This window comes from Gadus morhua, chromosome 18, assembly GCF_902167405.1.
Source record: "Gadus morhua chromosome 18, gadMor3.0, whole genome shotgun sequence".
NCBI classification, from domain to species: Eukaryota; Metazoa; Chordata; class Actinopteri; order Gadiformes; family Gadidae; genus Gadus; species Gadus morhua.
The window spans coordinates 13099361-13125124 of NC_044065.1; the positions used below are offsets into that span (position 1 = coordinate 13099361).

The 25764-nt window shown below is 45.6% G+C and overlaps 3 protein-coding genes and 1 long non-coding RNA gene across 4 annotated transcripts; 2 read left to right on the forward strand and 2 right to left on the reverse strand.

The window, feature by feature from the left end:
• Positions 1-301: 301 nt before the first annotated feature.
• bricd5 (BRICHOS domain containing 5) lies at positions 302-5831 on the forward strand. The gene is made up of 6 exons (XM_030339594.1): positions 302-469; positions 993-1133; positions 1362-1511; positions 1905-2012; positions 4051-4204; positions 5425-5831. The coding sequence occupies exons 1-6, from the start codon at positions 416-418 to the stop codon at positions 5517-5519; spliced, it is 702 nt and encodes a 233-aa protein (XP_030195454.1). The 5' UTR covers positions 302-415; the 3' UTR covers positions 5520-5831.
• A 72-nt stretch (positions 5832-5903) lies between these two features.
• On the reverse strand, positions 5904-10236 carry mlst8 (MTOR associated protein, LST8 homolog (S. cerevisiae)). The gene is made up of 9 exons (XM_030339588.1): positions 10166-10236; positions 9723-9890; positions 9490-9541; positions 9216-9378; positions 9051-9126; positions 8574-8726; positions 7932-8056; positions 7290-7453; positions 5904-6865 (listed from the first exon to the last, which is right to left on the reverse strand). The coding sequence occupies exons 2-9, from the start codon at positions 9852-9854 to the stop codon at positions 6747-6749; spliced, it is 984 nt and encodes a 327-aa protein (XP_030195448.1). The 5' UTR covers positions 9855-9890; positions 10166-10236; the 3' UTR covers positions 5904-6746.
• Positions 10237-10453: 217 nt separating this feature from the next.
• meiob (meiosis specific with OB-fold) lies at positions 10454-24942 on the reverse strand. Its single transcript, XM_030339584.1, has 14 exons — positions 24836-24942; positions 24571-24682; positions 24275-24332; positions 23965-24096; positions 15191-15263; positions 14758-14953; positions 14350-14450; positions 13982-14034; positions 13719-13814; positions 13158-13250; positions 12836-12980; positions 11649-11835; positions 11038-11124; positions 10454-10757 (listed from the first exon to the last, which is right to left on the reverse strand). The coding sequence occupies exons 2-14, from the start codon at positions 24625-24627 to the stop codon at positions 10650-10652; spliced, it is 1386 nt and encodes a 461-aa protein (XP_030195444.1). The 5' UTR covers positions 24628-24682; positions 24836-24942; the 3' UTR covers positions 10454-10649.
• Positions 18187-23828, forward strand: LOC115530811 (uncharacterized). The gene is made up of 9 exons (XR_003973792.1): positions 18187-18518; positions 18647-18775; positions 18871-19020; positions 19109-19833; positions 19999-20106; positions 20209-20373; positions 20543-20683; positions 20873-21581; positions 21729-23828. It is a non-coding gene; the product is annotated as an uncharacterized LOC115530811 (long non-coding RNA).
• Positions 24943-25764: the final 822 nt, after the last annotated feature.

Consider the following 25764-nt stretch of genomic DNA (forward strand, 5'->3'; position numbering starts at 1 on the left):
TGTGTGTGTGTGTGTGTGTGTGTGTGTGTGTGTGTGAGATGGAGTGTGAGGAAGTAGAGGTTAGGGTTAACCTGGCCGTCTAAGATGGGAGGAGGTGTTGACACCTCTTCAAACAAAATTTGGCAGGTCTATCAAAGTGGTGGAGGGAGAAGGGGGAGGTTTTGGAAGGAAACAGAAGACTGGAGTTGGGTCGTGGGGGTGGGGGTGACATCTCAATGGGAGGGAGGAAGGGACCATGGGAGGGAAGGAGCAGGGGGCTGGTTTGGGGTGGGTGGGGGGTGTGACCATAGAGAAGGCTGCCAGCAGGTGGGTGGCGTGGGGGAGTCTGGATGAGTGCTGGGACCACAGCTCCATGCCGATAGCCAGCAGCAGCGGACGGCCGCAGAGTGCGTGAGGAGCCGTCAAAGGACACAGGATGGTGGGCTGTGGGAGACCCTCAGAGCACAGCGTAGAGGAAGTACGATGCACGGTAAGAGATACGCAACAAACTCACTCTTCATCGGGGGGGGAACAAGTGTTTTTGGGCTTGCTTTTGTGACAGGCAGTGGGCTGTATTGATTTATTTTTAGCTCTTACCAGATCTAGAGTTGGAGTCTAAGCATCCAAATGAATGATTTTTAATTGATAACAAAAATGTGAGGGAGAGAGAGAGAGAGATAGGTGGATAGAAGTGGCCAAGAGATATAGTCAAGAAGTATAAGGATCAATATAGATGGCAGGAATTTGGGTAATTTGGAAATGACTTATCAGAAGCTTCCGATAAGGAAACACAAATCTAGGATCGGCAATCATTTTATGTGGAGAGAAGTTCATTCAGCTCAGCATTCTGTTGTTCAAAGACAATCATGGAGCAGGATGGTCCAGGGGTTAAGATGTGTGACTCCCACCTTGAATGTTCTTGGTTTACCAGTTGGCATTCTTGAGTAAGTGTCCTGAATCTGTCCTGAACAACAGGTCCACATTTAACCTATGTATTGTCACTTTATTGCTAGGAGGGAGTTCCTGCGGTGAAACCCTGGTTCCCCCACAAGGCCTTCTGGGTGAGCGTGGTGGTCTGTCTGCTCGTGGTCTTGATCGCTCTGGCGTTGACAGGCAACCTGGGTAACTCCGGGATGCTGGAAGACCCTGCCCAGGTATAGTTACCCTGAAATAAACAACACCCCTTTCTCATCTACAGTACGCCCTTTCAAACACCTTGTTCTTTTCAGTCTAAAATATTTCCTACACTTAATGTATGGTTTTCTATTGCATGTTCATACACTAATAATAATACTTATATTGCTAATATAGTATATTGTTTTAATATTGACTTGACTACCCTTTCATTAACCCGTTGCTCATGGTTTTTGTTTGTATCGTAGTCTATACACATTGTCCGAATCACCGGTCCCGATCCAACTGGCACTGTGATCAACCAATCAACAGTAGTGGACAAGGAGAATGACCTGGTGACCTTTTCAGTGACCTCACCGTCAAACCTCTCCTCCACTGTGCTCTTTGATGTCAAACATGTAAGTCAATTCATTTTGTGTATTGTATTTTGTAGCATATTTTTCATCAATACAGTGTTCCTGAATCATGTCCATCAAACATGGCATGTTTGCATTGGCATGCATTTAAATATAATATGCATGTATAAATAAATGTGTGTGTGTGTGTGTGTGTGTGTGTGTGTGTGTGTGTGTGTGTGTGTGTGTGTGTGTGTGTGTGTGTGTGTGTGTGTGTGTGTGTGTGTGTGTGTGTGTGTGTGTGTGTGTACAATTTGATTAAGATATTATATATTTACATATATATATGTATATATTTGTTTTAAGAGTGACCTAAAGGAAGGAAATGTCTTTGCACTGTAACACATAGCAAGCCTATGTTATAAGATAAAAGTTTAAAGGTCACCTGTTCATCAGGGGCTGGTTTGTTACAAACCGGCCAACCAGGAGAGCTGCTTCCTGCGTGAAATGGACCAATCGGATTACCAACGTGTTGGCTCCGTCCTGCCCGAGTCAACGCACCAGGTAACGATGTGACCTTTCTCCATCATCTAAGGAGAATGCAGTGGCTAATTGGTGAAAGAAGACAGATGGCATGTATCTCAAATAATTCACTGCAAGTTGCTATGGATACAAATCACCTCCGAAACAAAGTCTCTTTTTGACACGATTGCTGATAGGAGGACTAACATTAGCAGTGCATTGAACTCTCTGGTTTATTTCGAAAGGAGCGACCTCACTTAGCAACAGTTGGTTCATGCTGTTCTTACTCCTGCGCCACACAGCACAAAGTGTGTGAGGGCACACATGCATGCGTATGTGTGCGTTAATGTGTCCATATGAGTGTATATGTGTGTGTGTGTGTGCATGTCTGTGTGTGTCTGAATGAGTATATGCGTGTTTGTGAGTGTAAGGTGTGCGAGCGTGTGTGGGTCCGTATGTACGTGCGTCTGTGTTGGTGTCTGAAAGAGTGTGTGTGTGTGTGTGTGTGTGTGTGTGTGTGTGTGTGTGTGTGTGTGTGTGTGTGTGTGTGTGTGTGTGTGTGTGAATATGAGTGTGTGCACGTTTGTGTTTGAGTGCATGCGTGGGAGGGTGCATTTGTGTGTGTGTGTGTGTGTGTGTGTGTGTGTGTGCGTGTGTGTGTGTGCCCTCTCTTCCATGACTGAATTCTTCAGCACACCTGATCCCGCCCCAACCCCCCAGCCCCCCCTCTCGGCGCCCAGGCTCGTCTTACCGGACGGGTCAGGCAGCAAGCCTGAGCCCGGGACCCCGCACAATGCCTGCTCTGTCTGGGGGAGCTTTCAGCTTTTAAGGTCTTCTCTGTTGCAGGAAGATACAGCCTGATAGGTCCGATGATGACCCAGAGAGAGAGAAAGAGAGCGAGAGAGAGAGCGAGAGAGAGAGAGAGAGAGAGAGAGAGAGAGAGAGAGAGAGAGAGAGAGAAGAGAGCGAGAGAGAGAGAGAGAGAGAGAGAGAGAGAGAGAGAGAGAGGGAGAGAGAGAGAGAGAGAGAGAGAGAGAGAGAGAGAGAGAGAGAGAGAGAGAGAGAGAGGATGTGGGGTTTATCTTGGCAGCACCAGCAGTTTATCATCTGCCAATTAACCGATTTTTCGGCTTTAAAAAACATTTGGCTTAAAGGACCAAATTTCCCCATCTGGGATTTAGAAAGTACATCTTGTCTCCACCTGGCCGGTTGTTGTTGAAGTGGAGCTGGTGTTATTAAGAGACCCTTTTCACACCAGGGAAGATACAGGTGTAGCTCATAACATTCATTATGGGGCTTTCGATTTAGGTATGGCAGCGCACCAGTATAGACACAACTAGTCAACCGACCATGCTGAGGCTGCAAAAGACGTGAATAAAACCGAATGTAAGAATGACAGGAACAGGAAGTGAACTTAAACCTAATATTGACCATCTGTCAAAAGGCTCCAAATCAAGCAAGGGGGGGGGGGGTCCATCTTCCATCTCCTCTGGTGGTCCACCCTCCGATCTGTAATCAGTTCCTCAGAGGACAGTAACCAATCAAAACAACCACTAGTGTTGATGCACCAGAGCGTCCTCTCCCACGGTGTCCCATGTCCCGCAGAGACGCCGCCACGTCGGCGTCCATTCAGACGCTCGGAGATAGCGCTCATTTAATCCTTGGTGGACCTCCGGGGCCGCACCCCTTCTCTGCCCTCATAAATGGGTTAGGAGTGGAGGAGAGTGCGGAGGGGAGGCCTGCCATTGTCTCCTGTGCAGCGATATAGATGCTGATTTGCATCAGCATCAACCCCCCCCCCCCCCCCACACACATCCTTTGTTTCAGCTGAGGAGAGCCAAAGCAAGTGGGCCGGCGTATCGCTGTTATAACGGCTCGAGTTTCAGCCGCCCTCTCTTTCTCTTTGACGGATATCTAGGCCGTGTTATGAACACTTCTCATTCGCTCTCACCACGTAGCCACTGTGTGTGAAACCATCTCTGACTCTGATTGTGTTTGCTAACCGCAAAGAGGAGATAAAGACTCAGACTTAGACTGAACCTTGAATCCCCTGGTCGGTCTTTTGTTTCCCCTTCCACAGATGAGCCAGTTCCAGCTGTCTGGGAGTGAGATCCACAGACAGACTGAGTTCCTGGGGGTGCTGGGGGGCCACGGGGTCAACGTGTCCACCCTGGAGGAGCCCTTCCAGGCCCTGTGTCGGGACAGCCCGGTCCACTGGACCAGGAGGGCAGAGGGTGAGACCCCATAGACGGCCACACACACTCCCGTTGTATTGTATGTCTGCCATGTATTTCTGTCATCATTGGTGTCACTACAGGAGGATGACTGAGCTCTTAAATAGGGGGTTTATTGGTACTAATGTAGACATTTAGCAGAGGTTTTAATCCAAATTAACATTGCAGTGAATTCAGATATGTATTTAAGGGATTTCACAGAGACGATAGGCTGTGGACATTGGGGATCAAACCCAGAACCTTTTGGTTAGGATTCGAACACCCCGACCACTAGACACCCTGCATTCACACATAAAGGATTATGGAAGGGCTACCACGCAGAACATATACCTAAAGACGAAATCAGCAGCCAAAGGATCAGAAAGGATCTATTTGTATGTATGTAGCATTTAAAATGATCCCTTTCACTACAACGAACAAAGCATCTCTCATAACACTGTTTAATGAATGCGATTGCAACAGTTTGATACCACTGGACCGGAACTGTGTTGCCCTGAATGTGTGTTAATGTGACTGAACGTTGGTGTAGCTCCTGAATGAATTACTGAGACGATATGAACCAACACAGAAGAGGGGGTTTCTTGGTGGCTGGCCAATGGACTAAGGATGTGTAGTGTGGGAGTGAGAGCAAGAGAAATGTAATCTGCAACCATAACTGCCTGACCTTTACTGACCTTTTCCAGTGTATTCAATGCTTTTACCAACGAACGAGACTTTTGCTTGTGTGAACTGAGCACTCAACAAAGATCAAGGCTCATTAGGCAAACGCTTTCATCCAAAGCGACTTACAAACCGGTCTGAGAACAAGCAAGGCATACATTTGAGATTGACTTGAAACTAAAAGGCTGAGTTTCCCCCAGAAAGGTTTTAATGATGCGCATCCTTGTGTCGACATGACATTTGAAAATAACACTATCCCTTATAATCACAATAACTCAGTGGTGTTTGGTGACCTTGTATGCGTTCTCTAACACAACCTCTAAAGTTCCACCTGACAGAAGCTTTCCCTGTGAGAATTCTCTTCAACCTGTCTAACCTTATCATGTTCTAATTGTTCCTAAAAACCATAAGTACTAATTATCGGGCCACTTACACACTTAACTAAAAGCATCTTAACATTGTAATTAATATGCCCAAATTGTAAAAACAGGTCATTTGCTAGATGTTTGTTTCCCGTGAGACCACTGTATTGTCAAACCATGTTCCTCTCGTCTCTCCAGGCCCGGGGCGACAGAGACTCGTCTACTTCTGCATCGACATCTGCTTCCCCAGCAACATCTGCGTGTCCGTGTGCTTCTACTACCTTCCTGAGTGACCTTCTGCACCCCTCACCAGAACACCCCTCTGTCCCTCCCTGCACCCTCACCTTTATCACACAGCAAAAGCACCACCTTCGCTCCACACAAGCCTCATCAGGAGAGATGAGTAGCCTCAGGCTCTCTCCTTCCCAACACACACACACACACACACACACACACTAGGAGATGATGCAGACGTCATTATTCTCTCCTTAACCCCTCGTCATGTTGTAATGCCTCTTCCCTGGTGGCCCAAGATCCTGTTTACCGTTAACCATTATTATAGAGATGCAGTGTTTTTATCTTGCCAATAAATATTTGTTGTGTAATGTTGGGCATTTATTTGTGTGTGTCGCGTGAGGAGGAAGTAAGAACGGAGCGATAAAAAATCAGAAAACAGGTTTTGCAAGACGTATGACTGACCCAAATCTTTACTGGGGAAAATCAGTCTTCAAAATATTAAAACATTGGCCCGGGAATATAATGATATCATTTATACATAAGACACAAACAAGACATAACCAATTCCAACGGCACAGGCGAGCCAGCATCCTGGATATAATGCAAATCACGTGTTCTTAAATACGGCCCATTTCTAAAAACAAAGCTTGTATTAATTCGCCCTCAGTGGTGTTGCAGACCGCTCGCTACCGGTTGCTTCATTTCTAAAAGATGTCACCATAAGGACATGCCCTTTGGAAAGATTGGCACAAAAAGTTAAAAACCTAGTTAGCAAATGAATGGAAGTGTCAAGAATTTCCTTCTTCCAAATTGGCAGATGAGAGAGCTGCATCGGAATCATTCATACGGGCAAAATATTAATATCATTATTACCAGATGTTACATCATTTAAAAGACAGCAGGTGGATGCGTTTGGGAATAACTTATAAGGAGGGCTGACATTCAGACACTCCTGATCTCCTCTTCATCATCATAATCATCAACGTCTTCTGGCTGCTGTGGGGATGGAGTCCCGATCATGCTCATCACACCGTGGTCTGGCTCGTCAACGCCGATCCAAAGAAGTCCCGCGGTCTCAATACCAACTCACGGATCATCCCCACCAAAGTTAACAAGCGATCAATATGTTCCCATGCGTGTCGATTCCGTCCCTCGTTCCAACCCTTCTGCTGGCAGGCGTCCATTCATTCATTCGTTCTTCTTCCTCTCCGCACTTCTGTTCTCCTGCCCAAAATCGTTTTTTCTTTTCCGTTCGCTCGACGCCGTCCTTCTCCTCCTCTTCATCAGCCCAGCACGCTGTCGTTGAAAGCCAGGCAGACCACGGCCTTCTGGTGCCCACTGTATTCCCGCTTGATCTCCCCGGTCTCCACGCACCACAGGCGCGCCAGGTTGTCTGACGAGGCTGCAGGAATGGCGAGAGAGAGACAGAGAGAGAGAAATCAGACAAAGTTTCACGTTCTACATCAAAAACTCTTGTTAGCACATCCGTACTATTTCATTACACTTCTGTTGAGGTTTTGATTGAGCTATTGGTTACTTAACCACCCTAATATACAATACTATAGCAGCATATACAAGTTCAGCATTCATCTTATGGTCTCGCATAGGACCTGGGATTCTAATGCCTTGCTTAAGTGCAAACAGTTTTTAACAAATCAATTAGTTTTTTATGTCGTTTCTAGATGGCCTTGGCAACATTAGCGTTGCAAGGTGGTTTTCTTGAAGCCTAAACCGTCAAAGTTTAAGTTACAACTAGATGTGTAGGTGTTTTTCTCAATCATACCGAATACCAACACTACCACGTTCAGTTGGCCTGTAGTACTAACCTGTGACGATGTACTGGGAGTCGCCAGAGAAGGCGCAGTCCCACATCCAGCCCCTAGAGGTCTCCCCTGGGTTGTTGCTCTTGATGCTCAGCTCAGTCATCAGGGAGAAGTTGGACGTTCTCCAGATCTTGCAGGTCTGGTCTGCTGAGCAGGTGGCCAACAGGCTGCCGACACAAACATAGAAACAGGCATCACTCCTGTGAGTCAACGATTGTTGTGCAAGCAAAAGCGTTCTGTTGCTTGTCCCTGTGGTATTCTCACTCGTCTTTTTACCTCAAAGTTATCCAACTCAACGAGGAGTCCTTTGGTCTGGTTTGAATACGCATTTAAAATGTATAATGTAATGGCATGCGATTTCCTCAACAACATAAGTTTATTTTATTTATTATTCCACTCTTAATGGGGTTCCAAGTGTTTAGATAAAATATTTGAATGGCATCTGGATGCAATGTATGAATCAACCGTATGCATACCACGGTATGTTTAATACAAAAATAAAACAGAAGACGTGGTAATTCAGTTAATTCAATGCAACATTCATCAAAAGACTTTACTCATCCTCCAAAAGCTGGCCACACAAAACACAGGTCTGAGCTGAACAACCACACATGAATACAGTAGGAAAGCAGAGGGTTTACTCACGTGGAGTCAGGGCTGAACTTGCAGCGCAGCGAGTAGCGCTTGTGGGCCGGGATCTTGGTCTTGGGGATGAGCTGAGTGACCTCGTCTCCCATGCCCCCCGCAAGGTTCCATACGTAGCAGTTCCCCTGGAGGTAGATGTATGCCCCACAACGACAGAAAATAAATAATCAGCCACCACACAATGCTCAGCGTTTCAGAAGAGAGCAACGCAGCCAAGAGCCCCCATTCAGTCCCTCCTTTCCAAATCAACTCAGACACAGCAGTGAAATTGCATGTTAATACACAGTTAATAAAGATTTGGTTCAAGTAATAGCTTTATAATCAGGGGGTTGGCCAACACTCAAATAATGGCATAATAATGAGATAGAGAGACCTTCAGGATGCCCATCCAGTTGTTGTTGAGAAACCTTATATTATTTGAGAGAGAGAGCAGCCTTCCTGTCCACTAGGAGACTCAGAACCCTAACTAAGCCAAAATAGAGTCCAGAGATCCGAGCTAGTCACTGATCCGGCACTAGATTTCGGTCACTAGCACCACCGCAGAACATGTAAACCGTGAGCATCTGTGCATGTAATGCATTGCTATAGAGGAGGGCAGAGTAACTTCCTGTCGGACTCCATGAGACCACCAAATCCACTGACCGAGCTGTTGACCGCTGCCATGTAGCTAGCGTCCGGGTCGATGTGGACAGAGTTGATGGCGACGTCGGGCTCGGGGATCAACTGCTCGTTGTGGTCCGTCTTCAGATCCCAGATGTGGATCACGCCGCTCTGGTCGCCTACGATCAGCTCTGCCTGGAGCACACAAGACGACAGCCATGTTGTTCAACTCTGCAGATACTGATATCGCACAGTCTGGCCTATAGCAAACAATATATCGGTGCATCGCTTATAATACCAGGAAAAAGAAAAAGGACAAATTCTTACACATTTCTTACACAGAAGGTAATTATGCACTTTGACAATTTGTACTTAAAACATTTTTGTACTTGTTATTAAAAAGTTATTTTTCAGCTACTCAGATTAAATCAAATAGAATTGCATTTTCTATAGACGCAATTCAATTTCAAGGGAAATCGAAGCATTGACAATCAGAGTAAATGGTCTTCTTTGTCTCACCTGGTTAGGGTGCAGGCACACACAGTTGATGGGTGCATTGACCTGGAAGATCCTTTGACACTGCAGGTTCCTGGACCTTAAAAACATCAGGGGAGACCAACACAGGTTAGCATTTTATTAGCATTTGATTCACCCCCATGCATGCATCGAATGCGAGGGGAGTACCGTAGGTCCCAGATCCGAGCCATGCAGTCCTCCCCTCCGGTGTACATCCAGCGCCCATCCTCATGGAAGCCCACTGATGTGATGTTTTTGCTGACGCCATCGTATGTGATCACTGGGTTTGGGTTGTTGGAGTTCAGGTCATACATGCGGATGTGTTGGTAGCCTAAAAACAGAGAACCCCCCCCCCAAAAAAACAAGTTGTTACTTCTATGTTGTGAATTGGTTGATAATATAGATTTGAGGAGCGGTCAATAAATTGTGATGATAAACATACCTGCAGCTGCAATCATACTCCTATCTGGTGTCACCTCAAGTGAGTTTACCTGCTGAGAGCTTGTTAAGCAAACGCATAACAGGTTTTTGGTATTCCGACATGATAAAGTACACCACGGCACTGACACTTGCTGGTTAATAGATTTCAGGTGTACCGAGATACATTTCAGTTGAACGATATTATTTGTGCCAAACAAAACATACCAAGGCAAAGGGCGTAAAAACAAAGGATACCGAGTCTTGATGCTGGACCGTCCTGGTGCAGATCCCGCTGTGGGCCTGCCAAAAACGTACTGTATGGTCGTATCCAGCCGTGGCCAGTATCACTGGATCACTCCCCACGGTCCCCCCCTGGTTTACATTCATTCTTGCAGATAGTTGTACCCGGACCTATCGAGGAAGCTATCGAAATAAACACATTCTAACTTGTCATTTTATAAGATGTAAGGTTGCACATTGTTTTCGGAATATAGTATCTATATATTTTTACTGAACTATGTCAACAAGGTCAGTATCAACAAAGATAGCATGGAAAGCTAACTTGCTAAGAGTTAGACGAATCGTCAGCTATGAGAAAACGATTTTGATCGAGTCGATTAAGTTTGGAATGGAATATTGAAACTCAATGAACAGTGAAAAATGCATTGCAAAACAGAATAACACAAGGTAAACCCTACCTTGAAGGTAGATGTGATGTTTAGTGTGTGCGTCTGTAAAATGCCCCCACAACAACATAACTGTACGATGGTTCCGCTTCGTTAAAATGAAGCTCATATTTAATCTCTTTTGTGTTGCTTTATTATAGCAGTCAAATTAATTTCCAGGCTGAACCCGTTATAAACAGGCAAAGGAAAGAACACACAGTAAAAATAGGACTTAAACATTTAATGGAAACAAATCAGAATTTTGTTCAATTAAATCTTTATTATTGAAAAATGTTATTAAATATAATTATTATTAGTAGTAGTACACATGTGAACACCTGCATAAATTTCATAAATACATTTTTCCAAACATAGACCTAGACATACACAAAGTAACCTCTCAGCATAGTCAAATATATAATCTAACACTACGTCTTTGCTGTAACCTATCAAAGAGCAGTTAAAGAGCCGCGCTGTAGGAACTTCCTGCTCTGCTCCTCTTGCTTTACACTGGAGCTCACTGCAGCAGGGCGGACATATGCTGCTTCACTTCCCCTGGATCAGCCAATGAGCACGCAAGGATCATCCCTCTGACACCTGACCTCACCTTGGTGGACGGGAGAACCTGCAATGGTTTATATGTTTTGATTAACATAAGTTGAAGACATGTTAATATTAATTATTCATTTGGTAATTGATTCTCAGAAAAAGGGTACTGGGTTTGATTCCTGTGTCAGAAGCCTAACTGAAGTAATCCATGAGCGAGATTGCCCATCCCCTATACCGTTTCTCCTAACATGTATCTGAACTCACCGTAGGCCGCTTTGGATGGAAAGTGTCTGCCAAACGACTATATTGTAGTAGAAACGCAGTGGTAGACTGTGTGGCCAATTCTTTAGATCTACCTTCATGTGTATTTTGCATCTCTCCAGAAGAAACTTCCATTTGAACGCAGTACGCTGTTCATCAGTGAGACCTGTGAACTCCTCGATCTGCAACAGAAAGTATGAAAATCGTCTTGTTATCTTTCTGTTTCAGAGACACTCAATCAAATTCCATGTATAAAAATACATACTTTGTCACTAGAAAATAGCTTGCACATAAATTTGCAGGCAACGAACAGGGTTTTAAGAAACATCTAAATAGTACATTAGTCATTTTACTGCTATAAGTCAAACAGGGTTCAGATTCTCAATTCATTAACATCAATTTTTAATCACTTGGACACTATTTTGGAGAAAATGTATGGATCATTGTTTCGAGTTCAACCTATTGCACACTGGGTGGCACTGTGGTGCTGCACTAGTAATATATAAATCAATGAAATCCATAGTTGGTCGAGATACCTTCATGTCTAAGGGCCCAATCTCATTTCAACCCCTTACCCCTTCCCCTCCCCCTTGTTTTGAAGGGGTAAGGGGAAGGGGGGAGGGGTAAGGGGTAGAAATGGGATTGGGCCATATAGTCTGAGGGTCGCTTCAGTCCAGGAGTCCCCACCCTCCGGGGGCCTCCTCACAGTGCAGCCCAGCGTCTTCTCAGCCACAGGGCTCCTTAGGGAGCAGGCCTGCAGGGTGCCGGTGTGGTCGGTGACATCCACCGTCAGGTCGAACCCTGTGGTCAGGGACAGGGGCTGGTCCCTGCCCGGACACGAGGGGTTGGTGCAGCTCTGCAGCTCCTCGTTCACCTGGTACTTGCACCTAGCGCTGAGGAGGTGGTGGGGGTTGGGTCACTGGATGCTGATAGGAAGCATGATATACCTTAACTTGGTTTAGGCCCAAAATATTTAACTGATATGCTTCCACTACATCAGCCTTCTAGACCACTAAGATCCTCTGAGACCAATCTGTTAATTATCCCCAGAGTAAACACAAAACATGGGAAAGCAGGATTTAGTTACTATGCAACAAATAGCTGGAATAAACTCCCAGAGGATTTAAGACTTGCCCAAACTCTGAGCACCTTTAAAACAAGACTGAAGACTTTTATGTTTGCTATAGCTTTCTGCTAAAATCATAAATACATTGCACTTTCTAAAAAGCTTTTTTAACTTTGCCTTTATTTTCTATTTTAATACTAAAATGCCTTTTTCTATTTTACCCATTTCTTTGCATATGTTTTTCTTTTACTTATCTATTATTTTATTTTATTGTATGACAATGTTTATATGTGAAGCACTTTGAGTCTGCCTTGTGTATGAAAAGTGCTATATAAATAAAGTTGCCTTGCCTTGCCTTAAGGCCCAATCCCATTTCTACCCCTTACCCCTCCCCCTTGTTTTGAAGGGGTAAGGGGAAGGGGTAAGGGGAAGAAATGGGATTGGGCCTAAATACTCTTTGTGCTAGGGTAAACATCTGGTAATCAATGTTATTTCCTGTGGGATGGATATAGGTCTGTCCATTCAGCCAAACATCTACTCATCTGTATATCTATGGCACTTATTGATTTAAGAGGTTTGCTGGTTAGATTCTCAACCAGTTTTTTATAGGGATTTTTAATGAAGAATTGCGTCTCTTCTGTTACTATGAATATGAAAACCATGATCTGTATATTATTGACTTTGTTTGAAATTATTATTTTTTAAACATCCACATTTTCTGAAAAGTGGTGGATAGAAAATTGCGGTAAATGTAGAAGTTAGGATCTGAACTTAATGTGAATCTGTGATAGAACGACTCCGCCTGTCATGCTGGTGGGTCAACCTACCACTTGGTTTTGATGACTCTGGAGATGGAGGAGTCCAAGTCCAGCTTGGAGATGAAGCTGTAGGTGAGGCCGAAGAAGACCTCCGGGCTCTCCTGGGCCCTCAGCTTCAGATGGTTCACCGTGTACACGTCCGTGATGGAGTCCACTGGGGAGCGACGAGAAACACAGTGTAACACATTTGACCGTAAAGAGGAAGTATGGACGTCCTTCATCTTCCTGACAAGCTATTAGTCATTGTTTGTATTTGTGTTAATATCAAACAAGTATAGAAGAATTTTAAAACAGTAAGATGGTCAAACAGCAAGGCTCCTGTCTGACCTACCGGGCATGTCGTCTGGCCTGTCGTCGTCCACCAGCAGCCCTGAGCTAGACATCTCCTTGGCACGGCTGAACAGCAGGCCAGCTTCCTTGGTGTCTGTGATGGACACAAACAATCTCTTCAAGTTTACATACACATAGTTAGACACAAATTGTTCACACCAATTTTTGTGTTAGTAACATGTACTGAAGCCCAGAGATGTCAATCACAGTTGTGGTTGGTGAAATGTGAGGTACTCTCAAAAGGTTGGAATGGAACTGAATGGCTTCTGGCTTTCTCAGTGCTGTTGTGATGTGTGGCTTAGAGAAGGTTAACTGTGGTGTGTGTCCTATTTGACAGAACCTATTATTAATCATTCAAGAGGTCATTCAAGATCGACTTCATTCAATGAAATGTCAATGAAGGCAGGAATCCATATGATGAGGCTATAACAAACACGGGTACAACATTGTAGCAGTTTTTCACTTAAGTTACAACCCAACAATGATGCATGACCCAAGTTGGTACCCAGGATGCCGCTTGGGTAAATATTAAGCTACGCCTACATGTCAAATATATTCTTACCAGGGTTGACAGTAACAATAGTTTTGGAGTTAACTGTTGCCGCCATACAGTTTCGGAAACTGTCAAAACTAATCTTGGCATCTGCGATGAAGAGAACTTTGAGAAAAGAAAGCAGGAAAGAGAAAAAAAACACAACTGTCGGTTATAGTGAATGTCTATATGAAGACTCACAGCCTATGGAATTTGACAGGCATGTTATTTCTGCATTAGGTTAAGGAAATATTCATTTTGTAAGCGAGAGGGGTTAGCTGCTGTTAACCTACCCGTCTCCTTTGGTACCAGAGTTTGTATGAGCTGAATGGCCTCTCTGTCCCAGCTGTGTGTGTGAGGTTGGGGAGTTGAAACGCAGAGGTGGGGTGGACACATGGTGAAAATCAAAGACACATGGGGGTGAACAGAGGTCCGGGCAATCACTCGACCAATCAATCAATCTAATGATTGATGGCAAGCTCGATTGCAAAAATGCTTACTGAGCTATTTTCTCTGTTGCTATGTAAAATACAATTCGATGTAAAATAAGCATGCACTTCTTACTTTCATTTTCCATTTCATCTACATGTGCATGTTATATACCTATATAATATACATTCTCTAGCATTTTGTGCTGAGGCAAATGGAAAGCCACCCTTACCAGACTAAGGAGAAGGAAGTCACGGAGTCATCAAAGAGCTTCACCTCCAGCCTCTGGCCTCTACGGCCGTCTGATGTGGTGAACTGCTTCGGCTCTGCAATCTAAAGACATTTATACAACATGTTTCATATCATTAAGCCTTTGCAGGTTTTGGTTGGAGGATGGATGATTTGATCACATATGCTTTGAGTCCCTTCTTTACATTGAACACATAGGTGTTCACATTATCCAAGTGCATTTGCCAGATGAACAAGTCTAGTCCAAAGTACCCTATTACATTTTACATTTCAAAGAGAATTACATTTCAAAGAGTGTATCATGCTCATTCTCAGCTAACTTGCTACCCAGCATGCTTCCAACAATTTGCCCATTGCCTACATATACTCACCCACAATTAAAGTACCCTACCGATCTCACTGCAGCCAGTATATTCAGGACGCTGCCATCCAGACTCTGCCCATTGGCCACTATGTCCCCGAGGGAGTAGAAGTCTCTGGGGTCCTTCACAGGCAGGTGGAGCAGAGGGAGGAGCCTATCAGCTGTGTCCATGTCTGCACACAGCAGCACCCGAGAGTGGGCCTCTGACACCAGCAGCCTGTAGAGGCTGGAAGAGAGGACAGGACGGGCGAAGGGAAGTCCATGGGTCAAAGGTGGACACTTTGATGTGTCCGATGTTGGTCAATTGTAACTACTTAACTGTCAGACTGACACATGGGTTGTCAACAGACAAGAATGAAACGAATATTACCCATCTAAGCAATCTACAACCAGACCTTAGCAAAAAAGATCACCTGTTTAAATGGTAAAAGTAAGAACAAATAAACAGTTGTTGTTTTTTTACCTTGGTGTTGTGGGGCAATATTTTTCATCTTTCTCTGGATCTTTGCTGGCCACTAAAGGATTTTCAACAACCACTTTGTCAAGAAAGACAAAGAAAAATGTTTAAATAAATTAGCCAACAAAAAGCAAGCAAATGGCAACAAATCAGAACTGAATAAAGCTAATTTCAGCCCGTCCAATTAAAAGGCTGGAATAACCTGTCAATCACTTTTCGGCCTGACCAATCAGAAGGCTTTAATTACGTTCCAAACCCATCCGTAACCCCAACAACCAGGGCCTGCATCTACCTTTGTGACGTCTATGCTTCTATAAATTCGCGTGTTGCATCGTTTGCGTCGGTTTTGAAAGAAGACTCGACGAGAGACAGGAGAAAAATCAAGAAGTGGAAGAAGATGACTGATTTCGCTATCAAGATGATCCAGCCGGAGTACGCTACGGTTGGCATGAACTCGATCCGACAGGTGATCCTCGACGGCCTGAATCGTTTCACACCTCGGTAAGTTGGACAGCTAAAGTCAACGCTGAAGTTAAAGCAACGCAAATGGAATGTTTGGTGATCGCAATGCCAGCACGCCTTGTTGGGCCATATTGTGTGCCCCTTTATCAACTTTATTTTTATGTTTATTCGCCTGCCCGATTGTGTAAACATATTCTCATATAGTTCTCACGGTATCAGACCATTATGCCAACATGTTTAGCCAGTTTATAGCGATGAGCTATTTGCCAAAACCGTTGCCTAGCTACTAATAACAACATGCGCTTCGTCGATTGAGCACTATTTACACACAGGCATAAGTGCCTCGTGTTTTTCCGGAGGAGAAGAAGAAGCTGAATAACCGCGAAAAAGTATACATTTAATGATGGAGACTCCGGCTTTCGTATAGAAATGTCAACAATTTATTTAGGATTTAACATGGATAATGTTACATTCAAAATTAATAAAACTTCAATACAACCTCCAGCTTTCCTCGTGAGTGCCCGGTTTGTTTACATAATGTGGGCGCTTCTGTCTGCATCACACAAATACCCGGCGCATTTACTGACGCAAATGACGTTTAGAAATGTTCAGCGTAGTGTCCGAATTCTCGTTTGTTCGCTCCCTATATAGTGCACTATATCATGAACACTATAAAGGAAATAGTGAGTGACTGAATAGGGAACGATTTCGAACACAGCTAATGTAAGCTCGATAACTTTTTGCTGTCTATCAAGCAGAGACACCTTTTCATTGGCGCAAGAAAATTCGCCCTCGGGTCGCACCAGTGTGCGCCCCAGGCCAATGGTATCGGGTTTCTTTTTTGTTATCACCACATGATTGGACAATTCAACGAATCAATCAAATATGCTACCTCCCTCAGCAGCATTCGCGCAACACAACTAGATGTAGAGAAGAGATAGCTCGCCAGCTAGCAGAGAGTTGTTAGTACTTTCCCTTTTCAGGGGAGGAATTGGACTCCCCAAGCAATGTTATACTTAAAAGGAGCAAGTAAGTTACATATTAATTTAGTCTTTCGGTCTGTAGCATATAAACAAAATGAAGCAACTGTCCCGTATTTCTAACTGCATTTGAAGTAGACATTGAGACTCACAAAAAATGGACGCTATAGACAGTGATCATGATTTGTCTCAATATCAGAATAACAACAATTGGCCAAATAGCAATGGCTGGTGGAATGGCCATAAACTAGGTCTGTATATGCAGTGTAAGCTTGTCCAGGCCATGCAAGTCAGAATGTAGGCTATTAATCTGAATGAATAGTAGGTAAATAGGTAGTGGCCCTTCCCAAAATGCACCAGAATACAGGAAATCAAATCTATTAAATTCAATTTTTTTAGGGGGGGGGGAAACCCCTGTCTATTACTGTGCCCCACCAACATTTTTGATCACCAGCCGCCACTGATACTAGATAGGATTTCAGCGTGATAGCGGGCCCAAATGGCAACCACACACATTTTTGTTTTATTTTCTGGTTTTAACGTAACATGATGCAAAAACCGAATCTCTTTATCTTTCAGGCTGTGGAGGGATCTGACGAGCGGGCACCTGGAGCCCTGTGTGTGTGACCAGATGGTGGCCATGTTAACGGACCTGATCTCGTTCCTAGTGAAGGCCACTCTGGCTCCCGTCATGCCGAGGATTGGGGAATACATACAGAGCCATGGCCACGCCTGTCGAAACATGGACGTTGCGTACGTTGAAGCGATGCTGAAGATGTCTGAAGTTTAGAATATTGTTTTCATTTTTTGCGTAGATATGTTTAAAAAAATTCTAACCGGTTGCAGAGATTTAATTCACCTCATTTGGACGAACTAATTTGAAAGGATCAGAAATGTTAATCACCAAAAGCCACCTCAACATGTTAGGATCGGGTCAGTAATTCCAGAATATTAAGCAAATATTATGTTCCAATGGTGCTCTTTTAGATACAAGCCTCCACCCACAGAGAAGGACCTCCCTTACTTCCAGCTGACGGAGGAAGGACTCAGAGCCAGCTTTGTTGGGTCCCTACAGAAGGCCCTCACCAGTATTTTTGAAGTCCCGCAGCGACTTGCCATGGACTCACTGACCCAGCTGATAGTGGCTGAGGTCAGCTTGATGGCCAACGCGGTCATCCTCACTGCCATGACCACGCCCATCTTGGAGTCCAGCGTACCGGTGACTCTCAGCGTTGCCTCCACTGTCTCCTGTGAGACGCTGCAGATGTTGGTGGTCCACTTGGCCACCATCATTAAGGGCTCACTGGACCATATTGTGGGTAAGCCCGGTGGCGTCAGCAAGGCCCCTCGGCGCACACTGGAGGCTGACGGGGAGGCTTCCACCACCATCAAGATGGCTCCTGGGACCCTACCCAGTCAGTCATTGGATGATGCCCTTCAGCACGACCCAGCAGGGGGTGGCTCTCCAGAGTCAGGGCTCAGTCCTGAGTCAGGGCTCAGTCCTGAGTCAGGGCTCGGTCCTGAGTCAGGGCTCGGTCCTGAGTCAGGGCTCGGTCCTGAGTCAGGGCTCGGTCCTGAGTCAGGGCTCGGTCCTGAGTCAGGGCTCGGTCCTGAGTCAGGGCTCTGTCCGGCCAACCTCTTGTATCAATACAGCAGAGAACAAAAACGCAAAAAAGGCATTTTTAGACGGCTGATGAAGCTGGCAAAAGACGGGTTGTCAGCAAAGCCTTCCCAGGCAAAGGAAATCAAAAGACTGAGGCTCAGGATCAGGTCTTCAGCCTCTGCCCCTGCTGCCTCCCTTAAGCTATGGACGAGGAAGAGGTCCTCTAAAGTCAGTCCTCTGCCAGTCCCCGCTGTGCCGGCTCCTGACACTGACCACAACAACGTAGCCGGTAAGTTACCCGACGCATAGCCAAGGTTAAAAAAATCAAGATGTTGTAATATATTAGAACACGGTTTGTGCATCGTGTTAATTAGAACCAATATTTAATTAGTTGATTACAATTACTCTGTTGGACAGGGATCTCTATCAAGAAGACAAGCCAGACCGGAGCTCCTCCTGTCAGCTTCCTCTGCAAGTCCTCCAGAGTCAGTCCTCTGCTAGTCCTTGCTGTGCCGGCTCCTGACACTGACAACAGCATCCCAGCCGGTAAATTACTCGACACAGCCCAGATTACAAAAAATCGGACAATGCATTGTGTTAATAATAACCACTTTTTAATGAGTGATGGCTTTGTTGGATAGGGACCTCCACCCAGAAGACAAGCCAGGCTGGAGCCCCTCCTGTTGGTGAGCGGCCCAAGGGCCCCAGCGACCTCTGCAAGTCCTCCAGAGTCAGTCCTCTGCTAGTCCTTGCTGTGCCGGCTCCTGACGCCGACAACAGCAACCCAGCCGGTAAATGACCCGACACTTAGCCCAGTTTACAAAAAATCTGACAATGCAAAATATTGAATTAGTCGATTGTGATTGTTCTGTTGGACAGGGATCTCCACCCAGGAGACAAGTCAGACTGGAGCCCCTCCTGTCGGTGAGCGGTCCAAGCGGCCCAGCCTCCTCAGCAAGATGGTGTCCTCCATGGCCAAAGCCATTGGAAAGACCTTCACTCCCTCCGCCCCCTGCACAACCCTTTTGTGACGGCTTCCTAACCCCCTAACCCAGGCCGATCTAACTCGTAGCCTGGATTACTAATTAGGAGGTGAGTCTGGCACAATCGCCACCAAAACGGCTCCAGGCACCCAAGCCTGCCATGACTTTGCTGATGCCCCTCAGCTCTAACGCACTAGTGCTCTCTAAAGTCCAAAGGTAGGGCGGTTGTCTGTGGCTGGTTGTCAGCGAAGCATTGCCAGGAGAAGGAAATGAATTGGCTGAGGCCAAGACCAGACAGTCTTTGGCCTCTGCCCCAGCCTCAGGGGCTGGACTATCTCGGGCTGCTGCATCCTGAGGCATCTCCGCCTAGAAATCTGGGAGCCCTTCCCAGTGGGGAGCGACGCAGGTGCCCCACCAGCATCCCCAGGATGGCTCCTTGAACCCCATCTTTTGAGGAATTGGATGAAGCCGGACCCATGACAACCCTGCTGAGGCTCAAGCCCAGGTCTTTGGCTTTGCCCCTTCTGCCTCCCTGAAGCTATTGACGAAAAAAGGGGTAAAGTCAGTCCTCTGCTAGTCCCCGCTGTGCCGCCCCTGACACCGACCACAACAACCTAGCCGGTAAGTTACCCGACACTTGGCCCAGATGGCAAAAAAAAGTCAAAAAGGGCGGCGTGTGTGAATAGTTTCAAAATGCTAATTTGACAAGATGTTGTAATAAGTTTGTTTATTGTGTCAATAAGAACTGATATTTAATGAGTTGATTTTATTTGCGCTGTTGGTCAGGGTTCTCCACCCAGATGACAAGTCCGACTGGAGCCCCTCCTGTCGGTGAGCGGCCTAAGAGCCCCAGCAGCCTCCGCAAGATGCTGTCCTACGTGGCCAAAGCCATAGGTAAGCCTCTCACTACCTGCACCCCTTCCACAACCCTTTGATAACAGCTTGCTAACGCCCTAACCCAGGCCTATTCAACTCAAAGCCTGGATTACTTATTAGGTGGTGGGTCTGGAAAATCAGCACCGAGACGGCTCCAGGCACCCCATCCTGCGAGTACTTGGATGAGGCCTCTCAGCACGACCCTGCAGGGGGCTGCTGTCCAGCGTTGGGGCCGACTGTCACTGGTTGCCAGCGAAGGGTTGCCAGGAGAAGGAAGTTAAAAGGGTGAGGCCAAGGTCATTTTTTTTATCATAGGTGAATTTTGAGATGACGGAGAGCACGAGGCTCACGCTCAGAGATCCCGGTCGGCTAAAGCCAAGCATGGTTAAGGACCTCCTTCATAATCCTAGCACTTTCAAGGTCTTGATCTTTTATTATTTTTTATTTATCAAAGCACCCTGCTGAGGCATAAGCCGAGGTCTTTGGCCTCTGTCCCTGCTGCCTCCCTGAAGCTATGGAAGGGAAAGAGGTCCTCCAAAGTCAGTTCTAGTCCCCGCTGTGCCGGCTCCTGGCACCGACCACAACAACGTAGCCGGTAAGTTACCCGACATATAACCCAGGTACAAAAAAAGTCACAAAGGGCAGCGTGGGTAAATAGTTTCAAAATGCTAATTTGACAAGATGTTGTAATATGTTTGAACGGGGAGAGTGTTCATACATTGTGTTAATAAGAACTGATATTAAGTTGGTTGAGTTAGTTGATTATAACCCCTCTGTTGGACAGGGTCCTCCACCCAGAAGACCAGTCAGGCTGGAGCCCCTCCTGACGGTGAGCGGCCCAAGGGTCCCAGCGGCCCCCCGCAAGGTGCTGTCCTGCCAGGGCCGTTGTCTCCTGCTGGTTCTCAGCAAAGTGTTGCCAGGAGAAGGAAATGAAAAGGCTGAGGCCAAGATCAGACAGTCTTTAGCCTCGGCCCCAGCCTCAGGGGCTGGACTATCTCGGCCTGCTGCCTCCTGAGGCCTCTGCCCAGAAGCCTGGCCAGGCTGGAGCCCTTCCCGCTAGGGAGCGACGCAAGTGCCCCAGCGGCATACTCAAGATGGACGTCCCCTAGGGCCGAAGCCATTGCCAAGCCCTTCACTACCTGCGCCCCTGCTCCAACCCTAGGATGACAGCTACTCATCCCCCTATCCCAGACCTATTCAACTGTAGCCCCCGGATTAATTATCAGGTGGTTAGTCCACTACCCACACCACCAAAACTGGTCCAGGCCCCTCAACCTGCTGTTGTCTGTTGCTGATTTCAGCGAACAAATTCAGGCCAAGGAAATTGAATGGTTGAGGCCAAGACCAGACAGTCTTTGGCCTCTGCCCCAGCCTCGGGCTAGACCATCTCAGCCCGCTACCTCCTTGAAGCAAATGACGAGGAAGAAGTAAAGTCAGTCCTCTGCTAGTCCCCGCTGTGCCTGCTCCTGACATCGACAACAACAACCTAGCCGGTAAATGACCCGACACATGACAGATTTAGAAGAAAAGTAATAAATGGCAGCGATGTTGTTGTAATACGTTTGAACACAGAGTGTTTTTGCATTGTGTTATTAAGAACCAATATTTAACTAGTTGATTATAATTGTTCTGCTGGACAGGGATCTCAACCCAGAAGACAAGCCAGACTGGAGCCCCTCCTGTTGGTGAGCAGCCCAAGGGCCCCAACGACCACTGCAAGTCCTCCACAGTCGGTCCTCTGCGAGTCGCTGAGGAAGATGCTGTCCTGCAAGGGCCGCTGTCTCTTGCTGGTTGTCAGCGGAGCTTTGCCAGGAGAAGGAAATGAAAAGGCTGAGGCCAAGATCAGACAGTCTTTAGCCTCAGCCTGCTATCTCGGCCTGCTGCCTCCTGAGTATATCTCTGCTCAGAAGCCTGGCCAGACTGGAGCCCTTCCCGCTGGGGAATGACACAAGTGCCCCAGTGGCATCCTCAAGATGGAAGTCCTCCGTGGCCAGAGCCACTGCCAAGCCTTTCACTACCTGCGCCCTGCTCCAACCCTTTGATGTCCGCTAACCACACCCATATTCCAGACCTATTAAATTGGAGCCCCCTGATTTATTATCAGGTGGTTAGTCCACTACCATCACCACCAAGACTGTTCCAGGCACTCCATCCTGCTGTCGTCTGTTGCTGGTTGCAGCTAAGCGTTTTCAGGCAATGGAAATTACTGTAAATGGCTGAAGCCAAGATCAGAGAGTCTTTGGCCTCTGCCCCAGCCTCAGGGGCTAGACCATCTCAGCCCGCGGCCCCTACTGCCTCCCTGCTGCCTCCCTGAAGCTATGGACGAGGAAGAAGTAAAGTCAGTCCTCTGCTAGTCCCCACTGTGCCTGCTCCTGACACCGACCACATCAACCTAGCCGGTACATCACCCGACACCAGATTGCAAGTCCACAAGGGCAGCGTGTGTGAATAGTTTCAAAATACTAATTCTGGAGCCCCTGACGTTGAGAAGCCCAAGGGCCCAAGCAGCCTCCGCAAGATACTGTCCTCCATGGTCAAAGCCGTGGGCAAGCCCTTCACTACCTGCGACCCCTCCCCAACCCTTTGATGACAGCTCCCTAACCCCCCTAACCCAGGTCAATTCAACTTGAAGCCTGGAATACTTCCAGTCTCCCAAAGACTCGCATTCTTTGGCCTCTGCCCCAGCGTCAGGGGCTGGACTATCTCAGCCCCTGGTGCCTCCCTGAATCCTCAAACCAGAAGACAAGCCAGATTGGACCCCCCCCCAGACTGGATCCCAAAGACACTGCTCTCCATGGCAAAAGCCATTGCCAAGCCCTTCACTGCCTTGGCCTCTTTTAACTAACTTGTAACTTACTCTACTCTTTATCAACTATCTTGTTGGCCTCGCACAAAACCTTTGAGGGATTCCTAACCACCCTGGAAAGACTCAGGATTGCAGGGGGTGTGGTCTGAATCCCTGACTTTTTTTATGTTGTTTGTACTTGTCTGAAATGCTGTTACTAGATTAAGTTGCACCACTGCTGTGAGTGTACTGTTATTGGACACTGCAATGGCCACTTAAGTTTACGCTCATAAGTGATTCACTAGTGTACATCGCTGTTACGGCTAATGACTTGCACCAAACTCACCTGAAGTATGCCAGCACCAGAGACTGTGCCCTCTCTCTTTTCGCCCTCTGGCTGGCTCACTGGCTGTTGTTTTGCAGTGAGCGCTCTGGTCGTGGTGTTTTGTTTTTAAAGAGCATTGATAAGTTGTTGAAGGGTAAGTATTGTTTTGTTTTCCCATGTTTTTTTCTCTTGTCTTGGTGTAGAGTGGGATTAGAGATGTTTAAATATATTTTTAAGCCTGGACTGCAAGTTTTGTTCAAATATCTGGGATTTTCTGGTTATTGTGGCTACCCCAAAGCATTTTTTTTGCTTATGTCTTTGTTCCTGTATTCCATTCAGTTTATTTATAATTAACCCTTTATTTGATGGTGCCTGGTAATATTTAATTTCAATCCCTTTTTGCTATGTTACCTCCCAAGTCTATCAACCTCAGGGTGGTAACAATCGCCATGAGGGGAAATGTAATCCGATTATTAAAACTTTAAAATGGAAGGAAAAACAAATGCAATATTTGGAGCAGAGCAGCCTTAACTCTGACATAAGTTATAAAAAAGTTTTGAACTTGCCCTGCTGCATTACACGGAAGCGACTGGATTTTCAACCCATCTATATAAAATAAACATTACTAAAAACAAACTACGTGAGGACATTGCATCTTTTCTTTTGTTACAAAAGCTTGGTATGAACAGGGTATCATTAAAAGGGGGGGGTTATATCTTTGCTTGAGACCCCGCTCTTCATAATTCCTGTGCACGGCACTGCTCACCACATTCTCCAATGTTAAAGCTGCCAGAGAGGACATTGATGAATCCATCGTTACCCCAGGCCGACACGTTGATGAAGTAATCCGGGGAGTCCTTCACCGTAAAACTGAAGGTGAATCTATCAAAGCCGATATCTGTAATTCAGAAGTATGGGGTTGTGTCCTGCTGTATATTTCAATTGAGGAGAAAAAATAACAAGTACCACAAGGTGGGAGTATTGTACAAAAAAAATATTTCCATTTATAGTTTAAGTTAACTATAAAAACCAAAGTCTAGCAGTCAAAATACTATAAAAGAAAAATATATATTCACTTTTTCTGTCGGGGAAGCTCCGGACATCCGTTTTGCCGATGACTACACCAACTACCCTCTGCAAAAACAGCAGGTACATCGATCACGTTTTACTTTCTGCATTTAACAAATGATGCAATAATAATAATAATATGCCTACGTCAGAGATGTAGCCTGACCTTAGTCTAAGCCCCAATTAAGTATATATACATTTATAAGGAATTATAACAAAACATGGGTAGCCGTCCATAGACAGAAAAGGTATTTTCAGCCTATTGATGAGATATGGTTTAATAACTTTATTATATTCAGCTCACCGGGTGGGAGATGTTGGGGTGCAATTCACAGATGGCGATATTATTCTGAGCAGACATCTTCCACACCGAATGTAAAAGCTCTCTTTGGAACACTTAAATATCTTGTGATTGCCTAATTGTGGGGATAAGAACATATATAAGTAATTGTCAACGTCTATTCTTTAAAACCATAGCTTATCGAATATATTGAATAGGTTTGCGTATGTAGGCATACAATTACGCTTATGAATTAAAATTAACGATTCTCAAAACATCTATGACTCACCTTGATAGGTAATCGACAGTAGAGTTGGTTACAATATATTAATATAAACTAGCTTAATCTTGCTGAAAGAAACGTAACGGGTAGAATGATATACTTTTTATTCCTCACATTTCAGATTTTCGCGGCATTGACGCCCTCGCGCCGACACAAAACTAAATTGCTCGTGCATCAATTTTGAGTAAATGTACCCGCATGCGTGCGAATGTGTGCGAGCAGGCCTACTTGCGTGTGTGTTTGCGTGAGTTCACCTCACCCTCACCTTGATTAGGCATATAATTACAACAGCTTTTACTGACCAAAATACTGCGGTTTGACATTTTACAGTGATTCTTACTCTGGATATCAAGGCCTATGTGGAAAAAGGTAGCTATATGGGTAGACAAAACAATTCTTATTGTTTTGATGAGGATTAGTTATTTGTTAGATTTCTAAATTCTGTCAGGTTGTTTAATTTTAATTTTGAGAGAGTAAATAAAAAGTGTTTAAATAAACGAATAAGTAAAATATTAATATATGTAAAAGAATCAATCCTCAATCTCCACCAGTGAGTCTTACAGCGGTTTAAATTGCAAGATTTTAAGTTCCAATCTTATTAGATATTCAGACTGCATTTCTAGGGTCCATTAATCACGGAGTCCTTATGCAAATGGATTAATCAAAATGATCCTCGCATTCAGCTTCATGATTTATCGAATATAAATGCATAGCTTCCATTAATCATCCCTTAAACACAGTTTAACCCCCATCCCCCCCATAGAAAGTACTTCAATAGAAGACCTGACTGGAGTACGATTTGCGAATCACCAGCCTCCCCCTGGCATCTCTGAAGATGACTGCATTCGAAGTCAACCAGGAAGTGTGTGGCCCCGGGCCCCTGAACACAACGACTGCAGGAATGTGCTGCGATTGGTTGATTGGGTGACCTCTCT